The sequence below is a fragment of the Mustelus asterias genome, chromosome 12, assembly GCF_964213995.1.
Source record: "Mustelus asterias chromosome 12, sMusAst1.hap1.1, whole genome shotgun sequence".
NCBI lineage: Eukaryota > Metazoa > Chordata > Chondrichthyes > Carcharhiniformes > Triakidae > Mustelus > Mustelus asterias.
This window is the reverse complement of record NC_135812.1, coordinates 42,979,911-43,005,972: the sequence shown is the minus strand read 5'-3', so window position 1 is coordinate 43,005,972 and position 26,062 is coordinate 42,979,911. Positions and strand designations below refer to the sequence as shown.

Below are 26,062 nucleotides of genomic sequence, written 5' to 3'. Positions count from 1 at the left end.
TTCTACTTTATTTCACCAAACTGTTTGTCTCTCTCTCGATTCTATCTTGTAGGTCGACTCAACAGGAACTAATAATTTAAATTATGGATCTGGGACATAAAAAATTAAATTGGCTAAAAAGAAAGCAGCACCTTTAAATTTTAATCATGTCCAAACTCTTGCACTATGAAGTAAAAAAAGACAGTGTAGCAAAGATCGATCTAAATGTGAATCAGTGCCTCATCATCCTTCATATTAGTTGTCCCAAAGTCAGTAGAGGTTGATGTCCCTTCACCAAATTCCCTTTTACTTACAAGCTCTATTATAGTTCATAGAGTGCTACTGGTACAGTAGCTCTAAAAAAAAACACATTTGTTCTAAATATTGGGCCCAGTTTTCCACAGCAAGGTCAAAAGAGTCCCGTTTCCCAAACAGAGGCATGATTTCATGCGTCACGGCTGTTAGCGAGCAAGTTCCTTCGGGTCGTTCTTTTTTTTCCTCGTTGCCACTGAAATAAGTCAGCTGAGGCCAGTGTCCCTTCACCAGACTCCCTTTTATTTACAAGTTCTATTATAGTTCATAGAGTGCTACTGGTACAGTTACAGCATCCAGAGTGCCAGGAGACCTGATACTCCCAGTTATATATACAGAAAAGACTTCCGATCGTGCAGGTAATAATGAGCACAATCAGGGAGCTCAGATTCCAAGAGGCCAACCTCAATGGCTTCATTGAAGTCATTTACAGCATCTACTCAGGGTCGCAGGTTTCTACCATGAGTATTCATCTAACTGAACAGGCCAATTCTTGACCCACATACATTTGGGCACGAGGCAGTGGGATCCAGAGTGCTGGGTTTGCTTCCGTTACTTTCCTTCTCGGTCTCTCATCATTTAGACAGTGGGATTTGCAGCTGGATGGACAGGGTATCACCGTTCCAAGCAATTTGTAGCAAGTTTCCTACAGTCAAAGTCAATGCAGTTGTGGTTCAGGAGAGATGCAGAATAGATTTGAAGTGTTTTCTCTGTTCTCCCCAAAACATTGGCCATTTGAGAACCAAGAGAACAGGACCTGGTAGGGTAGACAGTGAAAGCCATCTGGAGTGTCCTCCAGCCCATCGAAATTGATTTTGGAGGACTTCTGCCTGAAAACTTTGTGGAGTTGGTTTGAAGGGCATTTGTTTGTTTATGGTTCTTTCCTATAATATGAAGCCCAAAATGGTACACACTATCCCAACTGTAGTCTTACAGTTTTATATAGATTCACAATAATATTTTGATTTTTATATTCCAAATACAATGATTAAAACTAGATTCATGAGGGTGCTTCAAACATATGAAGCAAAGGCATTTTTTAAAATCATGATGAAATCACCTTTCAAACAAGAAGCCTTGCACAATCAATAGCATTCCCCAAGGCGAGTTACATGACCTACCTTGTTCCTTCAATCACAGGGGCCAGTTTCAAAAGCCTCTGAACCGAACTTTAGGACAACCTCCTTCAAAGTTTCCGCAAGAGGCTGCAGCAGACTTAATGTACAATGGAGCAGAATGGCTTGTAAACATTCCCCTAGGATTCAAAACCCTCGAGCCACGATGTAGCATAAAAGAATGCTAATTAAATGACATTAACAGCAAGGTTAAATGACAATTTAATAAATTCCTAATAATTTACCATCGACTCCAGTGCTGACATGAGGAATTTTACTGCCAGTAGGTTTTCAGCGCTGGAGGGTTCCTCCTGTATAATTGGTGAAGTTCCAACTTGGGCCATGTTTCCTGAGTGATGGGGTAGAGGAAAGACAGAAAGAGATAATCCATTAAAATAGGTATGCAAAGAAGAAAGGTTCAAAGCCAATGCTCAAATTAGTTATTCAACTTTAACTGCCAATGTTCTTTGACAATGACATTTCCTTGAACTAATGGTCTTCCACATAAATCCCAAACAGAGTTGCATCGTTTCAGTGTTCAGCAATTTTTCATCGTGCTCCTAACCAGTTACTTCTCTTAAAGTGACAATATTCTAGTAGCCGCTCTATGAATCAATGCAACAGAGCCTTGATTTGCAACTTTTGTCTTGCTCAAGACTTGTGTCTACACAGATTAGTTATCCATTCTTAGTATTTTTAAAGACCTGGATCATTTCTCCTCCTGATTCCTTTCAATTTAAGCAAGTTCAAGTCTGTTGTCTATCAAGCCCCTCACTGCAAATTTCTGGTCACTGGACCAGAACCCCAAGGATCTTATGAAGCTAGACTAGACCCCAACAATTTTTCTGTTTTGGCATAAAAGGGGAGGAAAGGATGCTTTGTTTCAGGAGTAAGCCTGTTTCTCTCCTCTACAGACCCAGGGCTGCACATAAACCACAACATCATATGATCCAAAATCCCCAGGAAACCTCAACAAACAAAGATGTGCGGGTTAGGTTGATTGGCCAGGTTAAAATTGCCCCTGAGATGCGTAGGTTAGAGGGATTAGCGGGTAAAATATGTGGGGGTAGGGCCTGGGTGGGATTGTGGTCGGTGCAGACTCGATGGGCCGAATGGCCTCCTTCTGCACTGTAGGGTTTCTATGATTCTATGAAACAAGAGAACACTAACTCTACTTATCAGGTTTCCCAGCATCAGAGCTGTATTCCTACCAGACACACTGACTACCTGTGGAAAGAGGTTGAACTTTAAAACATTCTCTTGAAAAACAAGATATATCATTTGCACACTTTTATCACACTATTGCTCTTATTGCTTCACAAAAAGACAGTGAGATAGACCTCCTTTGTGCATAAATGAATACATCGTTCCCCATTTAAATGCAAGCTTAAGGCTGAGGTAGGTCTAAGATGAGCATCCAGCTCCAACGTACATGACTGTCAAATGGCTTTCAATTTCTGTACAGCTTTAACGTGTTTATTAGGCTGGGAAGAACATACTTAAATGATGTGAACTTCTCACTCACAGCTCCTTCAATCCTGAAATGGGATGTCAGTTGAAATATTAACTATTAATACACTCCAGAAAATTCTCGGCTAATAAATATATAAATGGATTTTTATAAACGTTCAGGGTTTACCTAATGCTTTTAAGCTAGGTTAACTACAACTCCCAAAACAGAATTTCTCTCTGGACTGTGCTCACAGAAATGATTGCAGACATCATGTCTCCACCAAAGGTAAATCATCAATAGCTTAAATTTCTCCACCTACTGTTTTATGACTCTCACCTTTCAAGCATCATAATCATGCAAGTTTGTTTGAATTGCATTAACTTCAGGGTTGCTTTTGCAAGTTTCTCAACCCTGAACTCCATCTTCTACAGTTAAAACTCTAATTGCTAAAACTATAATTTATATCCCAAAATTATGAAACAGATATTCACAACATTGTGCTCAGGAAAATATAACAAAATCATTGCAAGATAGAATAATTGATTGAAATACTTAAAAGTTACTACACTGCCAACATCCCATACATGAAGAAAACAAAGTTAGGAGGCAACTGTACCTTTACTTTCTTAGAACACCTGTATTCTCAAAAAGTCTTTTTGTAGTTAGTGCCCCAAAGTATTCCAGTAATTAATTCAATTTAAATTTTGAATAGCTAATTTCCATTAGTCAAACATCTTAAGATGCATCCAAACAGACGTTCTGCTTTGTTAACAGCAGCTTCACAGTTGTACACTTTTTCAGTGATAAGTCAGTAACATACTCTAGTCTATTTCCACTTCAACTATACTGCATGCTTGCTGTTCTCAAATATGTGCGACTATGTATTTTAAATTTAATATACACCTAAAATACCAAAATTACACAGCATTGTGAATAATACGCAAGTCACATAAATACAAACACCAGCAGCGTAAAGCTATTGATCCATTGTGGGGAAAGTTGTGCACACTGCACAGGTGTCAATGAAAGAGAAAGGGATTTGATGTAAATGAAATAAGGTGGGACTTAAAGACCAACAAAGGTGGTTGGGCTAATGAACTTTGTAATACTTAGAGATTTGTAAAAAGCATTGTCGAACTTGTTTTCATGTCTGTAGAACTTGTTTTCGTGTATCCAAAAACAGATAAGAGAAGCAGCTGTCCCTGCTGCCGTACACAAGCTTATGATTTTCCCAGCTAGTTGTGTTCAGGAATGTGGCTAACCCAGCTAGTATCCATTTTGTGTTCTTTTATATTATGTACTTTTGTTTAACACGTGGAGTTTATTTGCATGCCTTCTGTCATCGTATAATAATAGATTCATATATATTATATACTATTTATCCTTACCGATATAAATTGTTATATAGGCCCCTGTACTTCAGTTAACTTGTTTGTGCAAACTTATAATCTTGTATGCTGGATAAACAAACCACAGATTCCGCCACTTAGAGGCGACAGAACAGATAGTCGCAACCTTGAGATAGCTACGATTACACGGACTACGCGAAGGACGGAACCGCCGAGGCAGCAATAATAGTGAGAAAATGCGGACATGACCAGGGGCGAAAATATATGTATAAATATTTGCTCTTAACTTGTATTCGACGAGAAGTCTGGAGAACCGCTTTAGGAATCGGACTTCTCCCACAAGCTTGTGAAAATAAACCACTGTACTTTGACTCACGACTAGTCTCAAAGGTATTATTTACCTACAACAGGCTCGGTAGCATTTACCTGTGTTTCTGTGCAAGTGCCATATCAATTGTAAATTGGAAAACAAACTGTAATTCACAGAATACACTGATAGCAACTGATTTTGAAATCGGTTTACAGATTACAGACTTTGACTTGATACAAATAGATTTGTTTTTTGTTTGGAGGGGGGAGAGCAGAGGGAAAGGTACATAATGCATACATTTGTTAAAAATGAGAGAATAACAAAACTCGATTCACATCTTAGGTTGGGGCATTTAAAATTTTTTTTTACTTAAGTCCTGATGACATTTAAAATTCAACCACATTGCTGTGGATCTGGAGTCACATTTAGGCCAGGTAGGGACAACAAATTTTCTTCCCTAAAGGACATTAGCAAACCAGATGGGTTTAGGTGACAATTGTCAGTGGTTTCATAGTCATCATTAGACTTTTTTCCCCCCAGATTTTTATTGAATTCAGATTTCACCATCCGCCATGGTGGGATTCAAACCCTGCTCCCCATATATATCCTGGGTGTCTGGATTACTAGTTCAGTGACAATACCACAATGCCACTGCCTCTCCTTATATACTCTCGTAAGATTCTTAAACCCCCATCTTCCACCATCACTATTCCTTCATTAATCATGTAAAAGGATTGAAATTGAGAGAAGACGTGATTGGGGTTACTTCAAATGTTCATATGCACAAGAACTTGTAATGTGTAATTCTGTAAGCGTTATGTTGTGTTATGTTGTTCAGAACCATTAGTCCTAGACATACTATGATTTAAAAATAAGATCATGCTCCATTTTAGCCATGTGCTGTGCTTCGTTCCAACCTTCCACTTGACCAGCTATGTCATTTCCTCGATCCATGTTTTATTTTCCACTTTAACTACCATGTTGATTTACGCTCCTTATGGGGAACGGGCAAGACCGAATCAAAGTAAGATTTGCTGTCTCTCGTACTCTGTCCAATCTAAAACTGAATTCCATCCTGCATTATGAACAGAATATCGTTTGAATAACTGGCAGTGATTTACTTTTGTATTCAACTTCTGTCAGTCTCTCAAATTTTGAAAAATGTTTATTTTGTGTTGCTATTCATCAAGATTCAAATTCAATCTTTGCGAGAAATCTCACAAATTGTGATGCCAGATCCATACCCTGACCCGTCACTCACTAATGCACCTTTGCCACAGTTTAAAAGGGAGTATCTCCTGAGGTGATCAAACCCTAGCAACTCTACCTCAATGCTGTAAAATTCAAGCAGTCCTCTGCACCACCCAATTCCCTTCCACATCACTGTTAAATATCACACATCTACCTTTAAATGATACATACGGAGTCTCATCTGGCTATGTATGCTCAGCAGTGAAGGTAGAGTTAAAAGTATATGGCAGGCAAAAGAGTAAATACTAAATCATTAGCATTCACAAACAGATCAGCAACATACAACTTTTTCGTCATAGGTTGGACAACCTCCACATGTTGCACAGTTACAAGAAATAATAAATAGATTATAAACTGAATATTTCAATATGTATTAATTATATAGAGAGCACACTAAAAAATTAACTACATCTAACTTTGGAAATCTCAGCAATGCTTTAAATTGAATATGATAAATAGGAACATCAAAACCAATCAAAAGGGAAGTGGTCACTTGTTGCAAAGTTAGTCAATTAGTAAATACAAACTTCAGTACTCTTTACCAATTCTTTAGTAGCTTTTACCATTTCCTTAGTCAGTGAAACAGAATTTCTCTCCTTTCTCAACACAAATTAATGGTTTGTAATTTTCATTTGAAATTGGAAAGAATACAGAATGATGGAAAGCAGTTCAAGTAATTATCAAACAAAAGTGCTTTACAGCTCCTTTTATTTTAGAATGAGGAATTTTAAATACTTTGGTTTGGGAAAGAACATTTTTTTTTAAAAGAAGTGATGTGATTTCTGATTTTTCCATTTTGAAAATGAAAATCTGAACGAATTCTTAAAATGCACCCAAAAATGCTTTCTCCTCACAGTTACTTTTTCCCCTTCTTCAAAACATACCATATGCATGTACAGTCCCAACACAGGGATAGAATCATAGAATGGTTACAGCACACTGAGACCATGCCAACTCTCTGCAAGAGCAACTTAGTTAGTCCCAGTCCCTCCTCTTTCCCCACAGCACTGCAAATTCTCTCCGGTTACGTATCCAATTTTCTTTTGAAAGGCATAAGTGAATCTGCCTCCACCCCAGATACAGTGCATCCCAGGTCTGAACCACTTGCATCTGTTTTTCCGCATCATCTTTTGTTTTGACTGCCAATCACATTAAATACATATAAGATTAAGACCAGTGCCTTCTCAATATCCATCTCAAAGTTGGTCGGTCATCAGGACCACCAATCTTTCTAACACCATCTTACAATAATTTTTTGACCCATCCAGTATCTCAAATACCAAGGAAGAAGGTGCTGCCAATTATTGTGATGGTAAAGACAGAATGCAAAGCACTCAATTAATACCTCAACCATGTCCTCTGCCTCCATATAGAGAGCCCCTTTTTGGTCCCTATACAGCCTCAGTCTTCTTTACCGTCCTTTTAGTCCAAAGACCACCTTTGGATTCCCCTTCACGTCAACTGCCTTCTCTTTGCCTCATTTCCTTTTTCTATCACATCCACCTGAAAATAGATGGAAATCCAAACTTAAATTGCACACAAAAAACTGGCCAAATCCAGTCTGACTATTAGAGTAGATCCCATCAGTCTACTCTTGATTATAAAAGTAATGGAAAGGATCATTGACAGTGCTATCAAACATAACCTGCTCGCTGATGCTCAGCTTGGGTTTGGCCAGGGCCATTCAGCTCCAGCCCTTAATACAGTTTAAACAAGGACAAAGGAGCTGAACTTAACAGGTGAGGTCAGAGTGACTGCCCTTGACATCAAGACAACGTGTGACTGAGTGTGACATCAAGAGGCCCTAGCAAAACTGGAGTCAATGAGAATCAGGGTGAAAACTCTCCACTTGTTGTAGTCATAGCTAGTACAAAGTATGATGGTTGTGGCTACTGGAGGTCAATCATCTCTAAGTCCAGTGCCAGGATATCACTGCAGAGTACCAGGTCCAATCATCTTCAGCTGCTTCATCGTAATGTCAGAAGTGGGAATGTTCTCTGATGACTGCACAATGTTCAAGCATCATTTGTTTACAGTTTATTTATTAGTGTCACAAGTAGGCTTACATTAACAATGCAACGAAGTTACTGTGAAAATCCACTAGTCACCACACTCAACACCTGTTCGGGTACACGGAGGAAAGTTTAGCATAGTCAATGCACCTAATTCAGCACATCTTTTGGACTGTGGGAGGAAACCGGAGCATCTGGAAGAAACCCACAAACGGGGAGAACGTACAGTTTCCGCACAGAAGTGACCCAAGCTGGGAATCAAACCCGGGTCGCTGGCGCTGGGAGGCAACAGTGCTAACCACTGTGCCACCCTTGTAACTCTTCAGATACTGAAGCAATCCTTGTCCATATTCAATAAGACTTGGACAATAATCAGGTTTGGATTTATAAAAGTGACAAGTTACATTCACAACACAGGTACCAGGAAATGATCATCTCCAACACAAGAGGATTCAACCATCTTCCCTTGATATTCAATGGCATGACCATCACTGAATTCCCCCCAATCAACATCTTGGGGTTACCATTGACCAGAAACTGAAATAGACCAGCAACGTAAATATTGTGGCTACAGGAGCTCAAAGGCTGGGAATTCTGTGGCGAGTATCTCTTCCTGTCTCCCCCAAAGTCTGTCCACCATCTATAAAGCACAAATCAGGAGTGTGATGGAATACTCTTGGCCAAAGGAAACAGAGGGCAAAGGAAACAGAAAGGCAAAGCAGGGCATCAATTGCTACAATAAAAGTTTGTCATTTAATCCCTCTTGCTTTCCAGCCTCAGGCATTCCCTTTCATTCCTCTTCCTAACTCTCCATTGCACTACCTACCCCCAACAATTTCACTTGCTCAAAATCTGTTTCTAACTTTTCAGTTCTGATGTCACAGACCTGAAATGTTAATTCTGTTTCTGTCTCCCCGAGCAGCAAGTATAAATGAGCCAGAAAGGCAGTGGAAGGGATAAGATCAATGATTCCAAAAGGACACTGGGTAGGCACTTAAAGGAAATAAGCTTGCAGAACTGAAGTCTAGAGCAGAGGATGGGATCTATTAGACTGCGCTAGAGAGAATCAGCAAAAGCTCTATGGCCCAGATCTTCCGATCAACATTGTTGCACGCATTGACGCTGCCTGCAAAGATTTCTGCAACCCAACCCTTCTATGATTTTTCAGTCAAGACTTTTCATCCCGGCTGAAGCATCAAAGGGTCAGTGCAGCCTCTCCAGCGGAAGATCGTTAGTAGAAAAAAAGAACACGACAATAGCTGCTGTATTCAAGTAAGTTTTTCAACAGTTCAAATCTTTCTGTAAGCGGGTCAGTGAATTGGCAAGGTGGGGTGGTTGTGGTGTTCAGCTGAGTTACACCGACTAATCCATTGAGGTAGACCACATATTAACCAAGGTAATTATGCAGGCAAGTCCTGAGCATCTGGTCCAAGCCTCTGACATCACATTCAATGTCAGACACTTCCAGGCAGCAGAAAAATCAGCCTATCAGAATTTCCATGCAGATGCGTGCACTAGGACGTCCGCAGGGTCCTGACACGCATCTCCAACGATCTAGATACCAGATGATTTGGGCCCAATACTCATCTCAGCTTTTCAGCATAATTTTCTGGGTGTTCATACAGAGTAAGCACGTAATTCAGACTTTTAATATTTCAAATAAATGTATATCTGAATGGTATACAAGTACAAGGTGCAGATTGTTTGACAATGCATAGGTATACTATAAAATGCACAGAAAATCCCCTTGTGCATTTTAATCAGCTATTGAGGTCACTTTAAGAATCAAATGAAAAAGAACAGATCAGCAGCAAGTCACTCAACGTACAAGAAAAATAGATGAAACTTTGATTCTGTTTAAACCAGAAAAACAAACACTGATATTTTCTTTCCTGTAATGTGGCAGATGTGCTTGGTGTGACAGCTGTGAAGTAGAGAAAAGATAACATGCTGCAATTTGAGTGCCAAGAAGTTGCCGCATCATTTGATGCCATGTCCCTCCAACTCTAAGTGTTATCAATCCTCCCTCGTACAAAATTACTGGAAAATATTAACCATGCACAGCCAGAAAGTAACAAAGATCTGAATGAGAATTTCAGCAACAGATGAGCTGAAGCAGTGACGAAGTTTAAGGAGGCAGAATTAGGCAGTCTGAGTGACGGCACAGATATGTAGTCAGAAATTCATCTTGGGGTCGTATGACACCAAAGTTCGCAAACTGTCCAAGCAGTCGGCAGGAAGAGGATGACGGTAGCTAGGGAACGGAGACCAAAAACAATGGTTTCAGTCTTCCCAATATTTAATTGGGGAGCATTTCTGCTCATCCATTCTGCTGGATGTTAGATGAGCAATCTGACAGGAATCAGGTGGTATAACCAGGTAGAACTGGTTGCCATCAATGTACATGTGCAACTAACACTATTGCTGAGGAACAACATGCAGATAGGAAGGAAGCAAGGATAGATCCTTGGTTACCAAAAGGTAAGAATTAGTAACGTAGGCTAATAAAGTGATAACAGAAGCAACACAAATACTTGGGCTTATTGCTTGAAGTCGTGAAGTTATGGTAAACTTGCATTGAACCTTAGTGAGATCAGACTTAGGAATACTGTGTGCTGTTTGGATCTCCATATTATAAGAAGTTTATGGATGCTACATGATACCAAAACCACGAGGGGGAAGAATGACTAGACTGGGTAACTTTTCTCCCAAAAGATGCTGAGTGGTGACCGAAGAGAACTTCATAAATAAGGAAAGGTTTTGATACTATGTTTGCACTTATGGAAAAGGGCGAACTAGAGGTCACCATTAAAACCTGATTCCAAGTTAATTTCCAGCTAGGACAGAACATAATTTTTATCATACATCAAACTATATTTGTTATGCAATACATTTCTTTTAATACGGTAAAGTATATTTTTAATAGCATTCAGTTACCCATTTAATAACAAAAATTCTTGCACACAAATATTTGCGTATATAATTCAGCCATTTAGGCACTATTTATTCACTATGACTAATCACAGATTAATCTTGAGATGCAAAACTGATTTCACTTCAATATCCGTAGAATCTTGCTGCATCTGTACAGGGCATTGGTGAGGCCGCAGCTGGAATACTGTGTGCAGTATTGGTCCCCTTATTTGCGGAAGGATATATTGACCTTGGCGGGAGTGCAGAGGTTCACCAGGTTGATACCAGAGATGAGGGGTGTTGATTATGAGGAGAGACTGAGCAGATTGGGTTTGTATTCGTTGGAATTTAAAAGGCTGAGGGGGGATCTTATAGAGACCTATAAGATAATGATGGGGCTGGATAGGGTAGAGGTGGAGAGATTCTTTCCACTTAGAAAGGAAACTAGAACTAGAGGGCACAGCCTCAAAATAAAGGGGGGTTGGTTTAGGACAGAGTTGAGGAGGAACTTCTTCTCTCAGAGGGTGGTGAATCTCTGGAATTCTCTGCCCACTGAAGTGGTGGAGGCTACCTCGTTGAATATGTTTCAATCACGGATAGATGGATTCCTGATCGGTAAGGGAATTAGGGGTTATAGGGATCAGGTGGGTAAGTGGAACTGATCCACTTCAGATCAGCCATGATCTTATTGAATGGCGGGGCAGGCTCGAGGGGCTAGATGGCCTACTCCTGCTCCTATTTCTTATGTTCCTCAGGTCCTCTGTACTTCCCGATTTAATATTGTCACATGTATTAGTATACAATGAAAAGTATTGTTTCTTGTGCGCTATACAGACAAAGCATACCATTCATAGAGAAGGAGCAGAGTGTAGTGTTACAGTCAAAACCAGGTTACACAGAAAGATCAACTTGATAGAAGGTAGGTCCATTCAAAAGTCTGATGGCTGAAGAGGCTGTTCGAGTCGATTGGTACGTGACCTCAGACTTGCGTATTTTTTTCAACAGAAGGTGGAGGAAGAGTATGTCTGGGATGCATGGGATCCTCAATTAGGCTGGCTGCTTTTCTGAGGCAGCGGAAAGTGTAGAGAGAGCCAATAGATGGGAGGCTGATTTGCGTGATGGACGGGTTTCAATCATGACCCTTTGTGGTTTCTGGCAAAGCAGGAGCAATACCAAGGTGTGCTACATCCAGAAAGGATGCTTTCGATGGTGCATCTGTAAAAGTTGGTGAGAGTTGTAGTGGACTTAGTGAGTTTCCTTAGCCTCCTGAGAAAGTAGAGGCATTGGTGGGCTTTCTTAACAATAGCGTCGACATGGAGGGACGAGGATAGGTTGTTGGTAATCTGGACACCTAGAACCTTGAAACTCTCGATCATTTCCACTTCATTCCTAGCGTTCTACTGCTCATTGTGATTGCAAAAATACACCCAATTTTAGCAGAATGTTCAAACTGTATCCAATACCTTCATCTATTTATGATAAATGGACATTATGCAGCACAAATGGATTCTAATTCTAGGAAATGAATTTGATTATCTAAGGCTCCATTACATGCCAAGAATTGCGCCCAAAAAGTAACAGTTGCATTTTCTGTTCCTATAAACCAGCTTATCGCTAAAAAGCTGGAGACATGATCAATTTTATTACATATGCCTTTAAATCTAAATCTTATTAATTTCACATGCAAGACTTCACATTATTTTTCAAAGATCGAGCAAAACAATGCTATTTCTACAATCTCTATAAGCTAGCACATTTCTTCCTGCATCTGTGAACTTCATTTACCATAGTCCATAAAACTGAACTAAGTACAGGAACATCCCAGTGGCGATCACAGAGGGACAGTGGTTAGCACTGTGCCTCACAGAGCCAGGGACCGGGGTTCAATTCTGGCCTTGGGTCACTGTCTGTGTGAAGTTTGCATATTCTCCCCGTGTCTGCATGGGTTTCCTCTGGGTGCTCCGGTTTCCTCCCACAGTCCACAGATGTGTAGGTTAGGCATATTGGCCGTGCCTTAGTGTCAGGGGATTAGTGGGGTAAATACGTGGGATTATGGGGATATAGTGCCTGGGTGAGATTGTTGTTGGGGCAGGGTCGATGGGTCAAATGGCCTCCTTCTGCACTGTAGGGATTCTTCTTCTTCTATGAAAAGCCCAGATACAAAAAGTTGTCAATAACCTGCCCTTTTACTAACACATTGTTACATTTGATCATAAAACAACATAGTCCCACTGGGATGTAATGAGATGTTAAGGGGTTAACATCCCACCACAAACCCCCCCCCCAAAACACTTGCTACTTGGTCAGGCTCACACAAAAAAAAACACCTTCCAGGAAACACCCCCTTATAAATGTTTAACTATAAAAATCCAGTATTACCCACAGCAAAACTGCTGTCACTTTAATAAAGATATATGACGGCCTCAAAACACTCCCATTCTGCTCTGGAAATACAAAAACCTTCAGAAAAAATACTGCATTTCACATCACAGCCCAATACTTTTCTGGCTTGACTGGTCACACTTCACATTTTCACCCAGCACACAGTTATTTTTCAGGAGATCCAACAAATTAGCTCAACATCTCCCCTTGCATGTTGTTTTATTCCCTTTCATCGTTGATTCCATTGTTCTCAGCACTTTATTGAACTTTTAACTTTTCCAAAATATAAAGACCTTTCAACTCTTTCCTCTTGCCCCTGCTTTGGGATCAAATAAAATTTAACAACCTTCCCTTTTTACTTATGAAACCTCCACAAGCCATAAAAGCCTTTTGCTTCTCTTCTAATGCAAATGTCTAAATTGTACTTGTAATGAAGCTATGGTCAAATGGTTTTATAAATGCATACATTAGCACCCTCACTCCTTTCATCCCTCAACTCTTCCAGACAAATAGTCTCCATTAACCTTTCCCCAGGTTAATTAAATACACACACACAACCTTTTTTACTGAATGACACAATATTCCCCAAAAACATCCATTCTCACATGTGGTTTCATGTGACTCAGGAGGCCAATTTTTAAACCTGCAGATCCTGGGCACACTCTTACCATTAAGACATTGTAATACAGGTTGGACAACTGTCGCCATTCTGAGTGATTGACAGCAAACTCCTCCCAGTCATTAATGTCCATGCTGTAAGAAGACCTTGTATCTTTGAGACATTTTCCTTGTGCCCCCAGGAACATTAGCTATCTATACTTTTGAGATAACGGGACCCAGCAAAAAGAACAATTTTCAACCTGTATACCGGAAGGCAGACGGTAAAAGCAAGAGCGTCGCCTGTTCAATCATACAAGGAGGCAACAGCATAAAACTGCAGTCCTTGCCAAGCATAATCATGGACTGAATGAAATCAAATGGCAGTCTATCTTCACTTCCTCCATGGTACCGAGAACGGGCAAGTGAATCTACAACACTGGCACCTATTCAACAATATGGGTAATTGGCTCAGTGAAGTGTTACAGACTTCTATCAATCACACTCATTAATAATTTGCTCCACCTGTACTCAGTTTGGTTCTGCCTGGATCAGTGACAGACTTCATTATATCTTGGATGTAAATGCGAATACAAAGCCTGAATTTCAGAGATGAGAACTGCCCTTCAGCCAAACGTGTCACAACTGGGGATTGAGGTGACAACACAAATAACTCTCATGTCATACGACTGACCAGGAGAACATCTAAACTTCAAATAAAATGGTAGCACAATCGCCGAATCTCTCGCCATTACTATTAAGAGTTGTTTGTCAAATTCCTCTCTCTTCCCCCCCCCGCCCCGACCCCCCAAATTCCTGTTTCAACTAAACAAAATAGGCGCTAGCCATTCTCTGGTTCATTTCCCAGGAAAATGGCTTGACCAGAATCAACCTGTCTGATTTTAATTTAAACTAGCTGGGTAGTTAATTGCAAGTCATCGATTAAATGGTATATTCTCCTTAGCAACGCTTCTACTAGAGTCCATTGCCAACCAATTAGCACTTCACGAAGTACAAAATGTTCCCTTTACACTTGGTATTCTTGCAAATTATCCTGATGAGTGCAAGACAAAAAACTTCAACAATGTGTCTTTTTCAATAATACTCATGTTCTGTCCTATCAAATCACTAGTAGCATACTGTATTTGCTGCTCAATGTGATCCATTCTATAATCAGGTAGACCAAAAATGGATAGGGTGAGCACTTTGCAAACCCCCTCTGCTCAAATTGTAAACATGTACCAGTCACCTGTCATTTTAATTTTCCACCTTGCTCTCACACTGACATCTCTGCCCTCAGCCTACTGCAGTGTTCCAATGAAGCGCAATGTAATCACAAGAAACAGCACCTTATCTTTCAATTAGGAACTTTATAGCCATCCGGGCTCAATACTAAATTTAATAAAGATCACTGCACCATTGTTTCCTTTTCTTTGCATGTTTCAGTCTTACACTCTGATTTTCAGGCGTCATTCTGTAATTCACATCTGCTCCAGGCACATAGTTTATTTTCTTGTTCTATCACCACTCCTCCTTTGGCCTCGCACAACTAACTCGTCATTTATCTCTCCAGTCTTCTGGCCTTTCACAGATCTTCCCTTTTGTTCTCTCCCACCTGCTTTAAACCAATCACATTTCTAACATTTCCCAGTTCTGATGAAATACTAGATGTCTCTTCTTGGCAGATGCTTCTGTACCTGAGCGTATGTTTGCAGCATTTTCTTTTTTAATTTCAGACTTCCAGCATCCACGGTATTTCTCACGTATCACACCATAACGTGCCATCAGTTTCAGAAGTCATACACATGCAATCAAATGCCAAATTGCTTCAAACCCAATTGCAGCACCTCACTAATAGAGACGAATCTCTGAAGGACCCACCTCTTTGCGCTGCTCATCATACTGCTAAAAATATTGGCACCCCCCCCCTTACTACTACTGAAAAATACCAGAATCCTGATCTTTGCCTTATCAACTTGATGTATTGGACTTTTCAAAATTAATTTGAGGTAACAGACCAGAGAATACTACCACAGTCCAGTCACACATAGAATCCCTACAGTACCGAAGGAGACTGTTCGGCCCATCAAGCCTGTACTGCCCACAATCCCACCTAGGCCCTATTCCCGTAACCCCACATATTTACCCTGCTAATCCCCCTGACACGAGTCAATTTAGGATGGCCAATCAAACTAAACAGCGCATCTTTGGACATCTAGTTTCTATTAGAAAATGCACAGATTCAGGGGATTTGATTATATGGAAGAGAAGGAATAAGTCATTCTGCCCTTGAGCCTGCTCCACTATACAATAAAATCATGGCTGATCTAATTGTAGGCTCAACTCCACATTCCACCTGTTAGAGGGGTTTAGGATAACCTGGGACTAAAAAGATTAATAGATCAGAGTATGTTAATTTAGAATGAATATAGTATAGAAGTACAAAGTACCTGGAGTTACAAAGATACTATTTGCTTGGAAACACATATAACCACTGTTACAGAATTTAAACACGCATTTTTGAAAACATTATATTCTGTATTAAAGCATACATCTTGGCCAATTACACACTGCTCTAAGCATGATGGGATATAGCTAAGTAAGCAGAACCACGTTCCATGAAAACAATACATCTACTGAACGAAGCAAAGAAACTCTATCAGCGTAGCTTTTGAAAGTACAAGCTTCCCAGGCAGTAGAATAAATAGAATAATTCAATTTTCCCAATCAAGGGTTGCAAAAGAGACAATAGGGAAGAACTTTTGAACTCTATGGACCAACATATTGGGGTTGCGAAGAGACAGTGAGTGGGAAAGAACTTTTGGACTCTACGAACTTCCATATTCTCATGCTGCCAGAGACTAAAATGTCATTGGCCAAGGTAAATGATTCATACTAAAATGATTGGCACACGTCCGGCTAGGATGAGCAAAAGAGGCAAGCAAATGATTTTTGAAAAATGTATAATTGTACCACTGATAACAATACAATTGAGAATAATTTGGGCTGCCCCAAATCATTCTCCCACACGCTAGACCAGGCCTGGGCAACAATAAAGTACATCCTCAACCAGAATTACTGTCTGTGTAAGTTCTTTGTATTTGCTGAGCTGCAATTAATAAAGAGAAATCTCTCAAATGAAAGCCAGCATAATACACAGGTTTATGGGGAAAAAAAACTCCTTCGAGTCATAAAGGTTTTCAGCATGGAAACAGGCCCTTCAGCCCAACTTGTCCATGCCGCCCTTTTTTTTAAACCCCTAAACTAATTCCAATTGCCCGCATTTGGCCCATATCCCTCTATACCCATCTTACGCATGTAATTATCTAAATGCTTTTTAAAAGACAACATTGTACCCACCTCTACTACTACCTCTGGCAGCTTGTTCCAGACACTCACCACCCTCTGTGAGAAAAAATTGCTCCTCTGGACACTTTTGCATCTCTCCCCTCTTTCCTTAAACCTATGCCCACTAGTTTTAGACTCCCCTACCTTTGGGAAAAGATATTGACTAACTAATCCGTGCCCCTCATTATTTTATAGACCTCTATACGATCACCCCTCAGCCTCCTACACTTGAAAAAAAAGTCCCAGTCTATCCAGTCTCTCCTTATTTCAAACCATCAAGTCCCGGTAGCATCCTAGTAAATCTTTTCTTCACTCTTTCTAGTATAGGGTGACCAGAACTGCACACAGTATTCCAAGTGTGGCCTTGCCAATGTCTTGTACAACTTTAACAAGACGTCCCAATTCCTGTATTCAATGTTCTGACCGATGAAACCAAGCATGCCGAATGCCTTCTTCACCACTCTGTCCACGTGTGACTCCACTTTCAAGGAGCTATGAACATGTACCCCTAGATCTCTTTGTTCTGTAACTCTCCCCAACGCCCTACCATTAACTGAGTAAGTCCTGCCCTGGTTCAATCTACCAAAATGCATCACCTCGCATTTGTCCAAATTAAACTCTATCTGCTATTCGTCAGTCCACTTGCCCAATTGATCAAGATCCCGTTGCAATCGGAGATAACTTTCTTCACTGTCCACTATGTCACTAATCTTGGTGTCATCTGCAAACTTACTAACCATGCCTCCTATATTCTCATCTAAGTCATTCATATAAATGACAAATAACAGTGGACCCAGCACTGATCCCGGAGGCACACCACTGGTCACAGGCCTCCAGGTTGAAAAATAACCCTCTACAACCACCCTCTGGCTTCTGTCAAGAAGCCGATTTTGTATCCATTTGCATACCTCAACCTGGATCCCAAGAGATTTAACCTTATGCAACAACCTACCATGCAGTACCTTGTCAAAGACCTTGCTAAAGTCCATGTAGACAACAACTGCACTGCCCTCATCTACCTTCTTGGTTACCCCTTCAAAAAACTCAATCAAATTCCTTACACCATCTACCACCAGTAACCTTTGACTCCCTTGTTATTACATTGACTATTTTAAAGTTATAATTAGACAATGACCCTGCCTCCACCGCTCTCCGGGAAAGAGTTCCAAAGATTATCAAAATATTTAATCTCCATCTTAAATAAAAGGTGCCTTATATGTAAACTGTGTCCCTGTTATATATTTAAGTGGTTGCACATTGCTTCAAGAGCTGATTTAATGATTTGATGATGTCATTAGGATATTGTAACGGCTGTTGTTTTACTTTGTTTGTCCTCCATACAGAAACCAAGGGCAGCATGGTAGCACAGTGGTTAGCACTGCTGCTTCACAGCTCCAGGGTTCGATTCCCGGCTTGGGTCACTGTCTGTGTGGAGTTTGCACATTCTCCTCGTGTCTGTGTGGGTTTCCTCCAGGTGCTCCGGTTTCCTCCCACAGTCCAAAGATGTGCGGGTTAGGTTGATTGGCCATGCTAAAATTGCCCCTAGTGTCCTGAGATGCGTAGGTTAGAGGGATTAGTGGGTAAATATGTAGGAATATGGGGGTAGGGCCTGGGTGGGATTGTGGTCGGTGCAGACTCGATGGGCCGAATGGCCTCTTTCTGTACTGTAGGGTTTCTATGATTCCATGAAGAATAAATCCGTTGTTAGCTTCAATCTACATGTGCAAACTTTTGTTAAAACCCACAACTCTTAACATAGTTAAAACATTACAGTCCCCTAGTTCTCGTCTCTTCACAAAGGGAAACATCCTTTTGTTAGGGCAAGGATCAAAAACCCCAAAGTATATTATGAAGTTAGACAAGATTCCAATTATTTTCTATTTTGGCATAGTGAGGATATGTTTCACTCCAGGTGCTATTCTACTGGGAAGCTTTTATAAAAACAAACTTTATTTAACAACACAATTTTACTACAAGAAATGAATTAGCTTAACATTTATCAATTGAACAATAGAAGATATAATTCTTAACTGCTGAGTTCCAATTCAAGCAATATTCCTCTTACAGACTTCAAACCCTCTTTAATATCAATTAACAACACACAGGCTTGTGGTTGCAATTAGATTAACAGTTCTAGAGTTTTCAGAGCAGTTTTGAAGAGGGAAACACTTCTTGCTTCTTTCAGAACTGTTATGTTCGTTTTCGAGACGCTTCCGTCCTTGACACAAAGGCAAAACACCAACCGCTGTCCGATTCAAAAGTTCTTTATTCTTCTTACATATGCAAGCTGGCAAGCCTTGGCTACATAACCTCCACTCAGTGCTGGGAGTCAGGTAGCAAAGGTGTGCTGAATAATGGGACAGTCCCCCTTTATGTATTTTTACAATTCTCATAATCACATGCGGGGGTTTGATACAATATAGCTGATCACAAGACACCCTTTGTTCTAGTCAGGTTAACTACATCTAAGGTCGTAATATGGTTATGTTGAAAGAAAGAGAGCTGTTAATGTGTAATCTCATTAATCACAGATGTCTTAAGCTTGTCATTTCGAATTCAACTCACAGCAGCATGCGATATTTAACCCCATAATATCTCATTCCCTCCTTTTATCATTTCATGATAATTTAAATCTTTAGAGGGGAGCTTGGGCCCTGCTATAGGCCAGGCATCGACAAACACATTGTAGCGAGAGCAGTAATAAGCAAACCACCAGAATAATGATTCCCAAAATGAATTAGCATTCCTCCCCAGTCCCCAAAGAGGTTACCAAAGGGCCACTAGCCAGGGGGATTGTAGTCCTTAAAGTTCTGCCCCTCAGTTCTAATTTTGTCAGCCATCTTTTTAATATGCTCAGCTAAATCAGTGATATTGTCGGAGGAGTCTGGAATGTATGTACTGCACTCAGAGCCTATTAGGGCGCAGGTGCCTCCGGTAGCCGCCAACAAGCAATCTAAAGCCATTCGATTCGAGTGCCACCGTCTGTATAGCTACGACTTCAGCTGAAACTTCGGAGATAACGGTGCTCACATCCTTTAATCCATCAGCAGTATCATTAGCTATTTTCTCAAGAGCAGATGCCATACTGATCAGCTCTCGAGCCGCTTTTGCTGTCTCATAGGCAGGAAAGGCTATCATCCAAAATCGTTCAGCTTCGGTTATGGCCTGTTTAGATCTCAACAGGTGTATCTTGGGGTGGAGATGTAGGGAGTCATAATGTCGGACATAGGGGACCACATATGCTAGATAGCAAGATCCAGACCAGTCCCAGGGAAGCCAAGGATAGGCGTCATCTCCACAGACAAAATAGGTGCCATTGTACGCTCCCATGTCATTTAATAGAACTGGGTCGAGTTGGAATGGAGCCCCCACAGTAGTCCAAAATGATTTGGCTGTAGAGCAATGGACTTTAGGCCTTCGCTTTACCATACTACTATTGGGACTGGTGACATTAAACTGCTGAATGCAGTAGCTACGGCCAACGGATTTGGTTCCGTTTCTCATCAGACAGATGGATCCCCTTTGTTGATTGTTTACAACGAAGTGGGGTGGAGAGTCTGACCTATTATAGTTGGGCTGGTAATGTTTCTTAAAAATCGATAAAGTACACCCCCCCTTCTTCATTGTAGAGACATCACTGCTGATGTCAATTAGCCAATTTCCTCCCATGGTCCGGGCCCCTTTTCTTATTCTGTCCTTAGTCCCGTTTTGATACAAAATCCACTCTATCATTTCCTTTGTTTTGAGGGGAATACGAAACTGGGGGATCCCCACTTTGGCCTGTGGTGGTATGTGTGAGCAGACCCAACACCTGCTTACATTAAACTTGATGTGGAGATGCCGGCGTTGGACTGGGGTAAACACAGTAAGAAGTTTAACAACACCAGGTTAAAGTCCAACAGGTTTATTTGGTAGCAAAAGCCACACAAGCTTTCGAAGCTCTAAGCCCCTTCTTCAGGTGAGTGGGAATTCTGTTCACAAACAGAGCTTATAAAGACACAGACTCAATTTACATGAATAATGGTTGGAATGCGAATACTTACAACTAATCAAGTCTTTAAGAAACAAAACAATGGGAGTGGAGAGAGCATCAAGACAGGCTAAAAAGATGTGTATTGTCTCCAGACAAGACAGCCAGTGAAACTCTGCAGGTCCACGCAACTGTGGGCGTTACAAATAGTGTGACATGAACCCAATATCCCGGTTGAGGCCGTCCGCGTGTGTGCGGAACTTGGCTATCAGTTTCTGCTCAGCGACTCTGCGCTGTCGTGTGTCGCGAAGGCCGCCTTGGAGAACGCTTACCCGAATATCAGAGGCCGAATGCCCGTGACCGCTGAAGTGCTCCCCAACAGGAAGAGAACAGTCTTGCCTGGTGATTGTCGAGCGGTGTTCATTCATCCGTTGTCGCAGCGTCTGCATAGTTTCCCCAATGTACCATGCCTCGGGACATCCTTTCTTGCAGCGTATCAGGTAGACAACGTTGGCCGAGTTGCAAGAGTATGTACCGTGTACCTGGTGGATGGTGTTCTCACGTGAGATGATGGCATCTGTGTCGATGATCCGGCACGTCTTGCAGAGGTTGCTGTGGCAGGGTTGTGTGGTGTCTTGGTCACTGTTCTCCTGAAGGCTGGGTAGTTTGCTGCGGACAATGGTCTGTTTGAGGTTGTGCGGTTGTTTGAAGGCAAGAAGTGGGGGTGTGGGGATGGCCTTGGCGAGATGTTCGTCTTCATCAATGACATGTTGAAGGCTCCGGAGGAGATGCCGTAGCTTCTCCGCTCCGGGGAAGTACTGGACAACGAAGGGTACTCTGTCCACTGTGTCCCGTGTTTGTCTTCTGAGGAGGTCGGTGCGGTTTTTCGCTGTGGCGCGTTGGAACTGTTGATCAATGTGTCGATATGCGCGATCTTTTTGGCGATCCTCCCCACTTGGAGCCGGTAGTTTGCGGAGTCGCTGAGCAGAAACTGATAGCCAAGTTCCGCACACACGCGGACGGCCTCAACCGGGATATTGGGTTCATGTCACACTATTTGTAACGCCCACAGTTGCGTGGACCTGCAGAGTTTCACTGGCTGTCTTGTCTGGAGACAATACACACCTTTTTAGCCTGTCTTGATGCTCTCTCCACTCACATTGTTTCGTTTCTTAAAGACTTGATTAGTTGTAAGTATTCGCATTCCAACCATTATTCATGTAAATTGAGTCTGTGTCTTTATAAACTCTGTTTGTGAACAGAATTCCCACTCACCTGAAGAAGGGGCTTAGAGCTTCGAAAGCTTGTGTGGCTTTTGCTACCAAATAAACCTGTTGGACTTTAACCTGGTGTTGTTAAACTTCTTACTACATTAAACTTTACAGCATACTCATAAGATATGTACAAAAAGGTGCTAAAGTGAAATTGTCCATTAGTCAGTCCATCTTTCAGACTTCCTTTCCGCTGTTCCGGTTGTCTTTGTGCCAGGAAAATAGCTGAAAGGCTGAAGACGGTGAAGATAAACTTCATGATTTATTAGTGGATGTTGGTGTCCACCGTTTACAGTCACTTAGATATATCCAGCGAGGTTGTCCTTGAACCTTGATTGCAGTTGGAGTCTGGAGGAGAACTTGGAACGGTCCTTTCCACCGTGGCCCAAGTTTGGGTCGATCCCAGTTTTTTATTAGCATGAGGTCTCCTATCTGTGGTCCAGGGAAGTAGTCCTGTGGGTCAGAATCTTGATCCGGTGTCCGTGGAGTTGATCCAAAGGCGCACTGAATGAAGAAACTCTAAAGGCGAGGTTAGCTGTCAGAAGTACTTCTGCATTTCGTCTCCCATAACGTGTAAATCTATCTGGGTGGGCAGGCTTGTATTTGCATCCCAGGGCGTCCTGCTTGGTTTACCATAGATTATCTCCGCAGCCGACAGTCCAGTGGAAGAGTGGGGTGTTATTCTCATGTGGTAGAGGGCTAAGGGTAAGACTTTTAACCAATTTAGACCGGTTTCAGATGTTAGCTTGGCTAGCTTAGCTTTAAGGGCCCCATTGGCTCTTTCCACTATCCCTGCTGCCTGAGGATGGTAGGCATGATGTGGAGATGCCGGCGTTGGACTGGGGTAAGCACAGTAAGAAGTCTCACAACACCAGGTTAAAGTCCAACAGGTTTATTTGGTAGCAAATACCATAAGCTTTCGGAGCTTGCTGCTCCTTCGTCAGATGGAGTGGTCTCTGTTCTCCAACAGTGCAGACACAGAAATCAAGTTACTGAATACTAATTAGAATGCAAATCTCTACAGCCAGCCAGGTCTTAAAAGGTACAGATAATGTGGTTGGAGGGAACATTAAACACAGGTTAAAGAGATGTGTATTGTCTCCAGACAGAACAGCTGGTGAGATTATGCAAGACCAGGGGCAAGCTGTGGGGGTTACTCAACAGTTCCGACGCGCCACAGCGAAAAACCGCACCAACCTCCTCAGAAGACAAACACGGGACACAGTGGACAGAGTACCCTTCGTCGTCCAGTACTTCCCCGGAGCGGAGAAGCTACGGCATCTCCTCCGGAGCCTTCAACATGTCATTGATGAAGACGAACATCTCGCCAAGGCCATCCCCACACCCCCACTTCTTGCCTTCAAACAACCACGCAACCTCAAACAGACCATTGTCCGCAGCAAACTACCCAGCCTTCAGAACAGTGACCATGACACCACACAACCCTGCCACAGCAACCTCTGCAAGACGTGCCGGATCATCGACACGGATGCCATCATCTCACGTGAGAACACCATCTACCAGGTACACGGTACATACTCTTGCAACTCGGCCAACATTGTCTACCTGATACGCTGCAGGAAAGGATGTCCCGAGGCATGGTACATTGGGGAAACCATGCAGACGCTACGACAACGGATGAATGAACACCGCTCGACAATCACCAGGCAAGACCGTTATCTTCCTGTGGGGGAGCACTTCAGCAGTCACGGGCATTCAGCCTTGGATCTTCAGGTAAGCGTTCTCCAAGGCGGCCTTCACGACACACGACAGCGCAGAGTCGCTGAGCAGAAACTGATAGCCAAGTTCCGCACACATGAGGACGGCCTAAACCAGGATGTTGGATTTATGTCACATTATCAGTAACCCCCACAGCTTGCCCCTGGTCTTGCATAATCTCACCAGCTGTCCTGTCTGGAGACAATACACATCTCTTTAACCTGTGTTTAATGTTCCCTCCAACCACATTATCTGTACCTTTTAAGACCTGGCTGGCTGTAGAGATTTGCATTCTAATTAGTATTCAGTAACTTGATTTCTGTGTCTGTGCACTGTTGGAGAACAGAGACCACTCCATCTGACGAAGGAGCAGCAAGCTCCGAAAGCTTATGGTATTTGCTACCAAATAAACCTGTTGGACTTTAACCTGGTGTTGTGAGACTTCTTACTGAGGATGGTAGGCACAGTGGAACTTTCGCTGCTGAATATGTCACACAGTTCCTTATTAATTTTCCCAACGAAATGGGGGCCATTGTCCGAGCTAATCTGTTGGGGCACACCGAATCTCGGTATTATTTCTGTCAATAACAACTTCATTACTGTCGAGGCCTTGTTATTTGTAGTTGGGAAAGCCTCTATCCATCTACTAAACACATCAACAAATACAAGACAATACTTATAACACTGCACACACGGTAATTAGATAAAATCCAACTGAATACAATCAAATGGGCCACCTGGCAAGGGTGTTTTCCCTGGCGAGCACTTTCTGCCTTGGCCAATGTTATTTTGTTGGCAGGTTAAGCATGATGCTATGCAAGACTGAGCAACCTCGGCCAGTCGGGGGTGCCACCAGGTATGAAGCAATATTCCACTCATTCCCTCCTTTCCCAGGTGGATGTCAGAGAGTAGACAATCAATCAATAAAGGCAGTAATGCATCCGGAATACAAACTTGGCCTGCTGGAGTAACCCAGAGGCCTGATGACGCAGAATGCGAACATCCATGCATCTTCCAAAGATCGTGTTCAGAAGCAGGAGTGTCCCCCTGTAAGGCTGAATAGTGACTATATCTGGCATGCCCGGTGTGTTCAAAGAAGGCGAGCGATTTATCGCCTGCTTATTCATGGAGGGCACTGTTAGTTTGGGCTGTTCCAGCCTTTTTGGCTGCATAGTCAGCTCTGGTGTTGCCTGCAGTAACTGTCGAATCATCGGCAGCGTGGGCGGTACATTTAATCACAGCCAGTTGTTTAGGGAGGAGGATGGCTTGGAGAAGATTGCGAACATAAGGAGTGTTTTGGATGGGAATCCCCGAAGAGGTAAGGAAATCTCTTTGGGCCCATAATTGGCCGAAATCGTGGGTGACCCCGAAAGCATAACGGGAGTCGGTATAGATGTTTGCGGATTTGTTCGCAGCAAGGATGCAGGCGCGGGTGAGGGCAAATAGTTCGGCCTTTTGGGCGGAGAAGGAAGGTTCGAATGCGGCCGCCTCCAGGAGTAGCCAGAAATGGGTCTCCCAGAGGAACTGCCATCAACAAACATGATAAGGGGAAGGGAGGGGAAAGTCTGTAAGATCCGGACAAAGGGAGGTTAGAAAATGATTTCTAAGTAAACAATCATGTGCGGGCTCCAGGAGTTCGTCTGGAGGAGCGGTCAGGAATGCAGCAGGATTAATAATGGAGCAGAAGGAGAACGTCAAGAGTGGGTTATTAAGGAGTGCAACTTCGTAACGACTTAACCAAGCCTGGGTTAGATGCTGAGTCTGATGGGAGGTAAGAAGGGCCACCACGGCGTGCGAGGTAAAAATGGTGAGGGGCTGGTGGAGGGTGATATTAGCAGCTGCCATCACCAAAGAATAGATCGTCGGGAGGGCCTGCGAGTAAGGGGGAAGACCGAGGGCAACCGGATCTAAACGAGTGGAATAGTATGCAACGGGCCGTCAGCGGTCCCCATGAGTCTGGGTCAGGATTCCAGTGGCACATCCTACCATGACATTAACGTAAAGCTGGAAGGGCCTATCATATAATGGCCTTCCCAGAGCTGGGGCCGCGGCAAGGGCTGTCTGTTGCTCCTCTGAAAGGG

At 42.3% G+C, this 26,062-nt stretch overlaps 1 protein-coding gene across 20 annotated transcripts in view; it reads right to left on the bottom strand.

Annotated features, from left to right (window-relative positions):
* The window catches only part of LOC144501393 (general transcription factor II-I-like), a 148,157-nt gene that overhangs the window by 109,590 nt on the left and 12,505 nt on the right, over window positions 1–26,062 (bottom strand). For all 20 annotated transcript variants that reach the window (XM_078225092.1, XM_078225100.1, XM_078225096.1 and 17 more), the window contains one exon: window positions 1,652–1,755. In XM_078225092.1, the coding sequence (XP_078081218.1) occupies window positions 1,652–1,750 (99 nt within the window). In that variant the 5' untranslated portion in view covers window positions 1,751–1,755. The remainder of the gene's footprint in view (window positions 1–1,651; window positions 1,756–26,062) is intronic.